The sequence below is a fragment of the Vidua macroura genome, chromosome 3 (assembly GCF_024509145.1).
Source record: "Vidua macroura isolate BioBank_ID:100142 chromosome 3, ASM2450914v1, whole genome shotgun sequence".
Classification (NCBI taxonomy): Eukaryota; Metazoa; Chordata; class Aves; order Passeriformes; family Viduidae; genus Vidua; species Vidua macroura.
The window spans coordinates 86,505,167-86,518,828 of NC_071573.1; the positions used below are offsets into that span (position 1 = coordinate 86,505,167).

At 36.5% G+C, this 13,662-nt stretch overlaps 1 protein-coding gene across 1 annotated transcript in view; it reads right to left on the reverse strand.

The window, feature by feature from the left end:
• The window catches only part of ADGRB3 (adhesion G protein-coupled receptor B3), a 452,974-nt gene that overhangs the window by 36,664 nt on the left and 402,648 nt on the right, over nt 1-13,662 (reverse strand). Inside the window, exons 20-22 of the mRNA XM_053973447.1 lie at nt 6,932-7,082; nt 6,300-6,369; nt 1,442-1,508 (exon numbers count right to left, since the gene is read on the reverse strand). Of these exons, the coding sequence (XP_053829422.1) occupies nt 1,442-1,508; nt 6,300-6,369; nt 6,932-7,082 (288 nt within the window). The remainder of the gene's footprint in view (nt 1-1,441; nt 1,509-6,299; nt 6,370-6,931; nt 7,083-13,662) is intronic.

Consider the following 13,662-nt stretch of genomic DNA (forward strand, 5'->3'; position numbering starts at 1 on the left):
CATTTGTATTATTGAATTGAACTCCATTAACCTGTCTCTGCATGGCCCTACAAACAGGTAATACCAATTTTTGAATCTATTAAATGAATGCTCCTTTTCCTTATTTATTAAAGAAGGAAAATCCTTTTTTCCTTTCAAACTGGTTTTTCAAAACCTGCGCCAAAATACCTAATTGTTGCTAGTCTGCCCTGACAATTCTTTTTCAACTTTATTTTCAGCATTAACATTTTTCAGCTGGTGTTATATAATTCTTTGGCTTCAAACACTTAGGCTTAAGTGGCTGCATGGAACAGCTCCTTTCCAAAGCTACCGGCTAATGGTAGGGCAAACTGCGACTGTGAACTTCCAACATCTCTGAACAAAGACTTGCCAATTAAACAGAGAACATACAGTTACTTCCATGTGAAAATTATAACTGGCTTTTTGTAAACATCCTTGGCTCCTCTACCATGACAGGGACTGTGAGTTGTACAAAAGGATCCTGGCTTGACTCCAGGCAATGATGAGACAAACTCTATGGGAGTAGTAAACATCCTTTTCAGGAAAATTCACGTAGATGAATAGCTTTATCTTTGATGACTAATAAGACTGATCCTCTTTTAAAAGAGAAAACCAGAAATAACCAGTTCTGATAGAGTTATTACAGTATAAAATTCCTGGAGTGGGAAAAGGAATTAGATTCAAAATTTGTAAGTGAAAAATGCTAAATAAATTGTTGTAAAAAATCCATACAGACTGCAGAGCAGATATCTGATAGCTGATGGCACAGGTAGAATGTAATTCATCTTACCCTGAAGTAGACAGCTGAAATACTTCTGATGGTTTGATCTCTAAAAGTATGTATTTTTCTTCACTGACAATGAAATATGGCTGGGATAACTGACTTAGATGCAGAAATCTACATTGCAGATAGCTACAATTAGGCAGAAATGAATCCTACAACTAAATGCATGTCCAGAGATGTGGAAGATCAATACACAAATGAGTAACATTTCCCAGCTATGAGAATTTTTTCTTTGCCGTCAAAAACAGTAGCCATGGAGAACTTGCTGGCAGGTTCCACTCCTTCTGTTGCTTTTGCTGGCACAGCAATCCACTGCCAAGCAGCACTCTATCAAGACTGTCACTGAGTTTCACAAGGCAGTGACAATTGCGTAGATGCTGCTGATAATAACTCAGTGATGCCTGTAACAAGTTTTCTGTGCTACTAATCAGTACATTATTCTTTCACAGCTTACCGTGTAAACATGGAGAGATAATTGGTATAAAGAAGTGATATAATCAAATGAATCATGCATTCAAAATACTGAAGGTATGTTAAACAGCAATGATCTCAGTATTTACAGCAAAATGCAATGTTGCTGTATATCCAAGCTTTTATAGTGGACATAGCACTTTCTATCATTTCATACAAAATAGTCGGAATTATATTAATGTTTACCAAGACAACAGCAGCTGCAGGTCCAACGAAAGCATAAAGTAGCCCTCCTTCCAGAGACAGCCAGCAGCTGGAAAGAACATTAGAGAAGAACTAACACAAATTAAAAATAAGTATAACACACTGTCAAGAGAGAATTAATAATTAATATAGCATGTTTTTCTGATGTATGAGATTCATACAAAAAAGAATTGCTTTGTCGATATGAAGAAGTAGAGATAGTGAAAGATAGAAGTGAACGATATTTCCAATACCAGTGGTTAACATTTTAAAATCTTTACCGTGAGTTATACATAAACTGAAATGGCCAAAATGTATAAAGAGCACAATAGAAAGTAAGGTTGCAAGTATTTATTGAATCTCCTCTAATCATGTATAATGAGTTAACTGAACCGGCCTTGCCAAAAAGGCATCTAGAAACATTTCTAGCTTACCATATCTGATAGTTCTATATTTAAAAGGGATGAAATGGTCAAGCACCCGTAATACAGAACTTCAGAAGAAAACCAGGTTACTACGTGTTTTGTCATTTAATAATTGCTATTAGAACTACACCTTAAAGACAATATGTTCATTAGAGAAAAATCATATATGATATATGATCTATTCTGCACTCCCTCTAATATTTTGCAAACAATTTAAATGTATATTTTAAAGCATCTGAAAACTGTATTTTCTGGAGACCTCCTAATCTCAAAGAGTTTGTCATTCTGCATCAGGGCTTTCACTGAAAAGCATCAGATTTCCAAACACAGAGCACTTACAGAATCAAATTCTAAATATTTGATATACTATGATGTAAAGCTTTTCATATCTGCAAAAGAACAGGAGCTTCACACACTGAAGTAAATGCAGCTGTGCTATTTTCCCAGTGATTACACATTCAAAGAACAGCATGTTTATTTGAATGCATGATCACACCTACATATAAGAAAATTCCAGCATATACATTCAAATAATCTACTTGGATTTCATATCCAGAAACACTCACATCAGAATCACGCATATCTTCTTTATTTTCCAGTAATGCTTTTGTACTTTCCAAAACCAAGTAAAATAAATGCAAGCACCTCATAATATTAATGGTCTGTTAGGGCTGGTATTCTCACTGCATGGAACAAAAGCGTTTTCCATTGCAATGAGGCCATGTGAAAACTGTCACATGAATGCAACAGCACCAGGGTGATAAATTCTGGAAAGATAAATGGATGCAAATAGTTCCTATCTGCTTCACAGTTAAAAAGGTAGTACATGCCAAGCTATTTTACATTCTACTTCAAAAACCACCTACAACACTAATGTTCAATCTATTTTTGCAATGGCAAAGAAAAATGCTTTCAAAATTGTATGTAGTTTTTCTTACTATTTTTTCAAAAGCTTGGCTATTATTGCCAGTCTAGGACCACAGACTTCTGAGAGGGGCAAATGCATTCATAGTGTACTTCCTTACCAAGTATGAACTTTTAAACTTAATGAAGATGACCACTTTGAGTAATTAGGACTTGTAATTAAAATGTTCATGTACATGGGAGACAGAAACAGCAGTTCATAAAAATAGTTGATGTATTGAAGTTTGAACATAACTTCAGTAACCTGTGCTGAAAAAAGGGTCAAGAACAGCTTTTCCTAAATGAAAAATAAAAAATAGTTTCTACCACAAAACACTTTGAGAAAAAGGAAAATTTTTTTCCTCCCTTTTCAATGTAGTCAAATAAAATGGCTGTTCAGAGGTGATTTCCGCTTAAAGGAGAGCTGGAAATAAATGTAGAGCTTGTCCTTTTTTCACTTTAACCTCATTTTTACACAATCTGAATTTTCAACACTCGGGATTTTAACCAGTGTGTGACCTCATCATTGCAATATATCCAACATTTCCTAGCTGATGACTGAAATTAAATATTCCTCCATCTTCTGGTGAAGACTGAGTGCAGATAAGATTTTCAGGTGCCTTCCTACACCACTAGGCAATGCTTGTCAATTTTTTACTATTTTTCCTTCTCTTTCTTTGCTCTGCTAGGTTTTTTTCCCTGTGTTTTATAGTTGTTTTTATTTTGTTCTCATGTTCTCTTCTTTCTCCCTGATGTGCACATAGCAGAAAGCTATATAAATTGATTAGTGTTAAGAGCAGCCACTGGTGGCTTTATGGGACCATGTTACATGATCATAAAATTCTGCTGAGTGATGAAGCATCTGTACACTTGCTCCCGTGTCCTGTACATTTTGTGAGATGTTTGATACTCTCCAAGAGATTGGTTTCTTCTCTTAAAAGAGCATGGCAAGAGTCTGACTATGAAAGAATTTTAATTTTTGCTGATGCAATAAATTCCTGGAATTTATCTGCACTGTAGGTTAACATGAGCAGTTCATGCAGGTTTATTAACTGTAATTTTTAGTAGTGATGCTTTCATAGCTCTGATTCTCTGAAAAGAGATAGCAACAATATTTATTAGAGAAATGGCTGGAAAAGCTATTAAGATTTCAGACACACTCATCTTTTCCAGATAACCTGAAATATCTAAAAACTTGTCTCTAGATTTTTAAATTATTTTAGGAAATCCTTTCAGCCTCTATCTCTATCCCTGTATCTCTATCACTTCAAGTGTCTGGGTGAAATATTTTTCTTATGTAGTTTTAAAAATACAGAAATATAACTGTCTAATAATTAGGACTCAGAAAAAAAGACAGAAATCCGAGACTGAGGATCACAGAAAAGGTTCCAGTGTGAACAATTCAAGCACTCTCATCATATATATCATACAGAACTGAGAGGTGCTGCAAAGATTCTTGGACCTTCTCCTTTTCCATGAATCTCTTCATGTGTGGGACTATGGAACTGGAAAAAATTCCTTAATTTTCACTTTTAATGTTCTCCATTTAAAAGCTTCATTTTTAAAATAAGCATCTTCAAGAGCACGAATACTTTGCAACAAGGTGTGTTTCTGATAGCAGCATGTGTGTAATTGACTGCAACCAATTAGGGAAAATAGAGTGTAAGCAATTAAAAAACTTACACAAGTGCTTTAGTTATGGTAGGAGGAGCAGGACATGAGCTCTGCTTTTACACTGCCCAACAGCTGTCATGAGACACAATTCTTTGCTGCCTTCTGGAGTGGGACAGCACATCAGCTGGTGATGGAGGAGGAATCTCCATTCCTTGTCTTCACTGTTTTCCTTATGTAATTCTGATGTCAAATGCCAAGAATATATATTTGCAAATAAGATGAGAAAGCTGAATTACGGTTCTATTTGTCCCTTGTACGCCTTCATTTGGTCTTTTCTCCCATAGTACCATGTCAGCTGGATTTGGATCCTGAGAGAAGAGCTGTTACATGTACAGAGACCTGCTCTTTTTTACTTTCCAGGTCACTCTTAATGAATGATTTGTTGCTTTGTCTGAATATTTCAGAATATCCTCTTTTAAAAATGCATTCAGCCCAGGAAGGAAGCAGGAAGAAATGTTAACTAAAGCAAGTACTCACACATGAATGATTTCAGTAGAGCAAATGTAATGGGATTAATCCTGCAAGGGACAGAGCTGCATCCCCAATGGGGGTCTGGACATCCTTATTTACTGATCTGTAATTCTCACAGCCTAAATGGTTTTCCAGTGGTGGCTCAAGGACTAAATAATAAAAAAAGCCAGCAAGACGAGTACATACTTAAAAAAGAATTCAGAGGAGTAGTTTCTCAATATAACACTGAAAAGGGGGCTAAGACCCCTGATGTACTTGCCAGCTCTAAGTGCAATTAAGCATTTCAGTTACATTAGACATTCCTCATTAAAAAACTCAAGATGCACGTTGTCACAGTTTATAACTACAGAGCTTAGTGATTGGAGCCAGAACTCAGGAGGAGATTTGGTTTTGTGTTCTTACCCACCCAGAGCTGGAGTGTCAAGATGGTGAGACATACAGGGATGGGAGGGTGAATCCTGATCTCACTCAGTGATGAGGCTAAGGAGAATAATTAAATATTCATTGAAGTGAGGACTTGACCTACTCATCCACATCGCTGATGAATGCCCTCATTACCAGTCTACAGAGTCATATTTCCTCTTTCTGTCCAGATGCATACTCAATTTCTTAGGCAACGTGAGGAGAGCTCCAAACAGGCTGACCAAAGGAAGCACACTCTTGCATACATAATGCTGGTTGGAGTGCTCCACTGGCAGGAGGAAGGCTCAACTCCTTCTTCATCAGAAGATCGAAGAGCAGCCTCTCTGAGGAGTTCATTTTCTGAGGTGCTAAATACACACAGGAACTAGCCAGGTGGCTAAACTGAATTAGTTTAATGTAAATGAAGCACACACATTTTTCTCCTTTCTGTCTCTCAAATACAGCACAGTCCAGGAAATGGGTTGGATCAGGATGTCCAGGAATGAGGGGATGGATGGGAGAACTGCTTTGAGATGTTTGAAGGGCTTTGTCTCCAAGCTGCTCAGGGGCATTAAAGTCGAGGTACCTGCCTGGTGTGCAGAAACCTGGGCGCCAAAGAGACTCATGCCAGTACTGTTTTGGACATGTTTAAAGGCTGGCAGAGGCTACCCAGAACATTTAACATTCTCTTTTGTAAATCTATATAAATGTTAGGTGTTTATGTGGACCTAATGCTCCATGCTTCTTAAGAGCATGCTATTTCAAAATCTCAAATGAAATCTGGGATTCCTGGTGCTTTGCTGAGCTCAGTCCAAGACTGGCATGCTGTTTTCTCTTTGTTCCTATGTGGATCACACAGTGACCCTCAGGGCAATTCCAGGTGTGAATGAATACCTGTAGAGCCTTTATAGTGTGCTACGCAGTTCCTGATGGGTATGATAATCTTGGTAACTAGAAACATAGTTTATCATTTCAGATTGACTTACTAGTGAGCTGTTCCATATCCTTTTGTCTTGGTAAAGCCTATCGATATTGCAACCACTAATGCTGGCAGTCCTGAAAAAAAACCAACAAAATAATAAACAGCAGATGCTGAGTAAAATATTGCTGTTCTGCCTGGAAAAAAAATGACAGGGCAAGCTAATGCAAAATGGGCAATTTTACATGGAATGAATTATTTAATGAAGCACATTGCTGTTGTAGGATTTGTTTTTCTGAAGAACTGGCAGGGAGGAGGACACTGTTTTCTGCCCACAGTGTACTGCTTTGATGGAGCCAAATTACTGGTACATTTGACAGGTCTTAACTAGAAAGGGTTTCATGAATATTCAGAGAATGTTTCTTTCTTATTTTATTTTGATTTCTTGATATTACACTACCTTGCTAAAAATCTTCTAAAATTTTGTTAAAACATATTTAGAAGAGAATGCTACAATATACACTAGCATACCTTGAGCTTGAGATACAGTGGAAAAGCTTCTAACACAGTTTTCCTTTTAGTAACGTGCTGTCAATTATCTTTCAATTTTACTGAAGAAAATTATTATATTCTTGACATTGCCACTGCATTAAATGTTTCATTCCAATGATTCTTAGGAAATTAATTTTACTGACTTACCCCATCCAAGGCACAGGAAACGCTTCCTTATGAGTCGTGTCCTAATTTTTCCAGTAACAGCCATATATGACTGCCACGCTTCTGTCAAAACCCAACAGAATGAAGCTAAGAAGAAGAAGTGTAAAAATGCGGTGGTTGTGGTGCAGATGCCCTGCAGGGAGCAAAGAGAAGCTCATGCTGAATACTTAGGGACACTCATTTCTGTTTTCAATTCAAAGAGTTGTCATATTCTATCATCTTGACCTTTATCCTTAGCATCAACTCTCCCTTTTCTCCCTCTATGATGCGGTGGCCACAAAGAGCAGGAAAAAGAGAGAAATTTTGATGAGGATTAAACAGAAGAGGTTTTGACTTGTTTTCCTAAACACCGAGTGTTCTGAGCAGGAACAAAAACACAAAATAAATCATGCCAGCAGATTTTTCTCTACACATTTACTTTGACTAGGGACCATCATAAAGCCATTCTGGTAAGCCAGTTACAAAATTACTGATTATAAAATCACATAGAGCTGAAGAGAGAAAATGTGGGGATATAAATGCTCCTAATTACCAGTTACATTTTATTTCCCTCCATGAAGAAAGACCCTGATTATAAAATTTAAAAGTTGATTTTTAAATTTTTTAAATTTAAATTTTATAGTATGTTAACCTCTTGGAATATACTGCTTTAGATATTTTTAGGCAGGTTTTAGTATCATAACCTTAACAATTGCCCTGGATATTGTTTTTATGGGTATCAGTCATTTGTCATCTGAAAAGTATTTTGAGCACATGCAATTGGCTTTCTTTTGTCACTGTAGCCCTTAATTAAACTTGACATTGTAGCTTGCGTAAATGAGCTTCTTGGCATAAATGATCTGTGCTCCACTCTGTTGCTTAAAATGCCAGTAGCAGGCTATAAAATGCAGTCTGCATAGCACCCCAGAACTAAGAGCACACCAGTAATGTTGAGAATATCATTAGCACAATTTATCCTTAGCACAATTTAAAGTGTTAAAATCATGTTAAGATTAAAAGGAAGAGCAGTTCACACCCCCAACATCAATGAGGTAAATTAATGAAAAAATGAAAGATGTAGACATTACTTTATGATTATTTCTTTCTGCATCATACACACCTAATAGCTACCTTACATTTAGCCTTATATTAAGGTTAGTCAAGAGTTTTTCCTAAAATCCCAGTTGAGCAAATTATTTAGGGAGAGCATATGCACATTCCTACTTATATATAGGTGCTTGCATATATTGCTGATTCAAGGCTGATAGGAAGGATATGACACATATGACACCCATGTATTACACCATTCATGCTTTTTAGTTATTTTTACATTCTTAATTACTTCCCAATATTGGAAGTTTTGGGTTGAATTTTCTGTGGTGTTAATTTTTCCAGATTCTTATCTGAAATCATTTGTGCTGGTTAACTCCTATAGTTATCTTAAATAAATAGCTGATACCAACTGACATTACCATTAGCTGACATCAACTGCTGAACTTTCAAAAATTTATGTACTTGAAGAATCAAAACTTAATGCTTTCTTGCTCTGAATTTATAGATGTGACAAACAGCTTGTCTTCAAACCCTGAGTCAAATTGTTTATTTAAATCTAGAGGAAAGGGGTTCTGTATAGTTATATACAAGAGAACTGTTGTTAATTTAAAAAAAAAAAAAAAAAAGTAATGTAAGCTGGAAAAAAACCAACAGATCCTGAAAAGGCAGTAGGTATTCCATCCTAGGCCTTGCCATTAATTCTTGTTTAGATGTCCCTAAGGTATATGGGTTCATAAAATCCATCCAATTGAAGTCTGACTAATAGTTTCCTGATACAATAGAAAATTCTTAAATGTCTTTCTTTAACTAGTTGGTTCATATGTTACAATTCCTAATACGCAATTTTAATTTGTTTTCCTATCAATGTTCTTGCAAAAGCTAGACAGTTCTGTTGGAGCAAGAATTTGACAACAAAATTACTTTTGAGGAACAGTACAGAGTCTTTTATAGAGGAACTGCATAGGTAAAAACATCCTGAAAAAAAAGTGAATATACTATATCCCTTATAAATAATGTAAATACAAACAACCCTGATCTTTTTGGTGAAAACACTGCTAAGTCTTATGGTTGACTTGAGTGCCCACTGTAGGATTTAATTCATAATTTATCCTCTATATTGAAAAAAAAGATAAGATGATGATTATCTGAGACAAATGTGGACATGGCTACTGTGGAAGAAAGAACTGTGATGAAAATGTTAATGATAATGTTGAGCAGAAAATGAGAAGACAGAAGCAAGTTTTATGAGAAGTGATCTGTGCTCTAGCTGGAGTATATTACTGCTGATTATATCTAACTCTTCTAAGCAGCAGACAGGTCTTTAAGGAACAACTATGGTAAGTCTGTACCACTGATATAACAGTGTATTTGCATCACACACCATCAGAAATATGCAAATCAGCCTACAAACATCACCAAACAACCGCTGTGGGATTGTGATGACAGGTTCATGTGCAGGCAGTGCTTGCAGTGAACTCAGCTTCCCTCCCTGCAAGAGAAGCAGTCCTGGCAAACAAAACTGCCTCCTCCCAGGCATAGCCACAGGCTCAGTTGTCCAATACCCCACTGGAAATCTGGCTTTTATGTACTTTCTTATTCTTCCCCTTTGATAAATAAATAAGGAAACAATGTTGTTCTGTCTGGGAAAGCAATGTATCTGGGAAGTCAATTTCCAAATAGAAACAAAAATCCATTTTCACCAAAGGTTGCTATTAAATGAGCCATTGAATATGTCTGATTTTAGAAAGTATATATTAGCATGTTTTCTTTCTCACTAGGTTATGGACCACTGCCAATTGCTCCTTCCTCTCCTCTTCTTCCTTGGCCAGGGACCACCACGTCCCCTCACCTTCCTGCACATGCAGCAGCATCACTCAAACCTTGTCGCCCATCACTCACAGAAAGCTGCAGTGTGACAGCCTGCCTGCACCAAGAGATAGTGGTACACATCTTCCCCATTGCTTTAGGAGGAGATGTTTCTCATTTGCTTCTAATTCTAGTTTATTAAAACTCACTGAATTAATTACCTGTGCTGAGGACCTGTCAACCTGCAACAAAATTAATTTTAGTTTAATTTAGTCACAATTTCTTCACGCTTTTGAAATTAAGTATACTTACTCTAACCTACCCTTCCTCCCATTGCTTTTGTTCTTGGCTCCCCATATTTACTTATAAGTGAGAGGAAGGAGTTTTTCTGTCCTCAGAATGCATGGTTTCATGGACTTTAGTTGAGTCTCAGGTGTTAAGCTACCTGGAATATCTAAGTAAGAATATTCATCCCTTTTTAAGAAACAATATACTATTGAAAGCAAGAACACACATCAGGCATCAAATTATTTCCTTCTCGCATACTTGTAAGGCACCTACTTCAAATGAGTGTACTGAAGCACAGCTGAGAAATCTAAAAACAATGGAAATTCAAAGCTACATTTTCTAATGATCAATATTTTTATATAATAATTACGAGTGAAGTAGAGAATACATGAATTTTTATGACCTGCAAAAGAAGGTCATAAATGTAACCTCAAAATAAGAATTTATCAACATTCTTTGAGCATTTGATTGTTTTGGTTTGGCTTTTTTTAAAACAACAATGGTATTTTTAAATAGAAAAATATATGTTTGTTTGTTTGTTTGTTTGTTTGTTTTTTTAATAGAAGAGTCTTCTGCTATAGATCTTTCACACAAAGGCAAAGAGAGTTAAGTAAGAACACCTGATTTGTTTTCTGGCCCTGAAACTAGTTCTTTTTCCTTCAACAAGCTTGTTGACTCTCTCTGGATTCTGATAAACAGTATAAAAATCAAAGCTATTTGAAGGTGAACATGAAAAATTAAATCTGTATTGGTGGTAGCAAAATGAACAGGGCTAAAATTCACTCAGATTATTTAGTGAAGAAGAAATAAGAGGCAGTAGAAAAGCATTTAAATAATAAAATTTCTTAGAGATTGGAATCTTGTCTTTGACTTCTCTCTGTGGAGATAAGCCTAAGGAGATAAATTAAATGGTTGCTATTCTTATGATGTTCTGATCATGCACTGGTTCACAAAGAGCGCCTAAATACCAGAATAACGAATAAATGAAACAAAGAGCAAACAAAACAAAGATAATGCAAAGGACACAGTAAAAAGCAGAAAAGTAATTCTATGACAAAATTTGTATATTTTACTTTCTTTTAGTCACTCTTAAGCCATCTACTCTGAAACAATGTATCTTTCCCTGTTTTAAATCAAAAATGTAAATTCAAAAAATAAGACCCTGCTTATTATTCTGAATTTTACTTTTTTATTATCACCTATTTTTAAAATTATTTGGGCAATACAGTATCTTTGCCTCAGGGGTAGCAGACTGCCAGAATAGAGGGATACAGTATATTGGTCAGACAATATTGAATGATAGATTAAATACTGATTTATAGAGAAAAGTGACATGTTAAAATAGATGGACATTCAGAGCCTGTGGGACAAAGAAGTAAAAACTTTTAGGAGTGGTTTTCTGGAAGAGAGACATATTTGCATGAGAAAAAATATGGCAAAAGAGGCTGTTTCTTCAGCTGCAAACATATTTGAAACTCTTAGGATCTTAAATGTCTGAGAAATCATAGCTGAAGTCTTTCAGGTTTCTCTTCCAGGATCATTAATGTTGCTGACACCATAAATCTTTGAAGACACCATTTAAAAAATCCCATGTTCCTTTCTTTTGACGGACTGTGCTGCTAACACCACTTGTTCTAGCAAAGAACTCAGGAAATTGGATATACTGATATTGAAAATAGAAATATAGCAGAAATAATTGTTCTGAAATAATGTTATTTGTGTTTTCAACCAACATCTATGAAACTGTTTATTTTAATTAACACAAAGGAAAACTTAGGGATCTTCTAAAAGTCTTTTCTGGTGTTGAAGACTCAAGTCGTTTAACTTCACAACATTTTGTTCTGATATCTGACATTATAGCCTAGAATTATTATCACTTGACTTGCATTTGTGTGATGAGATATATACAGTTAATTAATACAGAAGTATTAATTTATAGTAGTTAATTTATACAGAAGGATTCTATATGCAGTACAAGACAACATGAATGGGAGCCTTTACTTGGATTTTTAAAGCAAGCTGTTTTTGCAGTGCAACAGCAGTAATCTTTGAGTAATTAGGTGATCTGCCTTACAAAGATAATGAATGATAACTAAGGACACTCAATTTTTTTGTCCTTCTACTCAATCATTTTATTTACCCGCAACAAGCATGATGCCTTTCTAGATTCTGATAAATAGCATATAAGCTGGCTGCAAATGGCCCAGCTCTTTCTGCAGTTCCTTTGATTTAGTTTACAATTATACTCCCATCTTTATCAACAGCATGGCAATCTGACAGCAAATGTTTTTCAATATCAAATTTTATTTTTCTTTATTTTTCTTTTCTTTTTGGTATCATATGCAAATTATCACAATAGCTGCTAAACTTTGGGACCATTTCATGTGCCCAGACTTAGGGTGCAATATAATTTGTTCAGCTACTTTGATTTAAGGTTTTTCTTCTCTTCTGTCCTTTTATCTGACAATATAACCACAGTGATCCTGCAACAGTATAAGCATGCAACAGTATAATTGTATCTGGAAGTAAACTTACATGTCAAATTGTAATTTTTCTTTGCATTTGTGCTTTCCACATACACTTTTGATATCCTTCTTACTATTTTCTCCTAAAGTTTCTTCAGATTTTACTAACAAATTCAGTTCCTGCTCCTCTTTTACCAAGACTTACCTTGAAGTAAAGGTATGAGTAAAGCATACAATCTCTTTTCACACTTACTTATGAAGACTAGTCAAAATGCCTCCTATTTTTCCCAGGTGCAGAATTCAATAGAAGTGCTGTTTATGTGTGATCCACTAGAAGTCTATGGAGCCTTCTTTTTAACTTCTGCCCTTTGCAGTTACTTTTCTTCAAAGTTCTCCCTTGATAGCTGTCACCTCTATCACTCATATCAACAACCTCTGCATTTAAGTTTTGTACAGCATAGCAGCTGTCATGGTTTGACATGGAAGTGAATTTTCTCAGGAAGTTGTGGTCAAGCCAATCAGTGGTCGGGGTTGGATATTGGCATTTGGACTGACCACTGAAGGCATGGACACGCCTCTGAGAACACAGGGGGTTAAAAGCAAGAACTGCCAGGGGAACGCTCTCTTTGGTTCCGGTCTGAATGCAGTGCAGACCTCCCTGCCCGGCCACAGGCTGCGTGGGGGAGGAGAAGCCATGTGGCCTGGTCGAGGTAGGCCAGGGGCTGAAGGGACTGGAACTGGACTGGCCTCTGTGGATGGAACGGTGGAGGAAAAATCTGGGATGTTTGCATTCCCCCCCAGAGTCTCTCTGGAGAGAGAGAGAAAGAGACAGCGACGGTGCTGGCAGTACACCAGCAGAGGAGGAGGAGGAGGGGGAGGAGGTGCCCAGTCGTGGGAGTTGGAGATCTGGGCAGAGATCCCAGCTGTCCAGGTAATGTGAGACTTTTAACCCCTTCTTGGATGATGAAAGCTTTGTGAAATATTACTCCTCCTTGATCTGAAAGAGAAGAGATGGCCTGGGAGTGAGAGGTTAGAAGAAGATGGGGAAATGAATTATAGTGTGGGAGGAGATGATGGAGTGGCCTTGGCTGGACTTTTCTTGTTAGCCATAGACTGAACCAA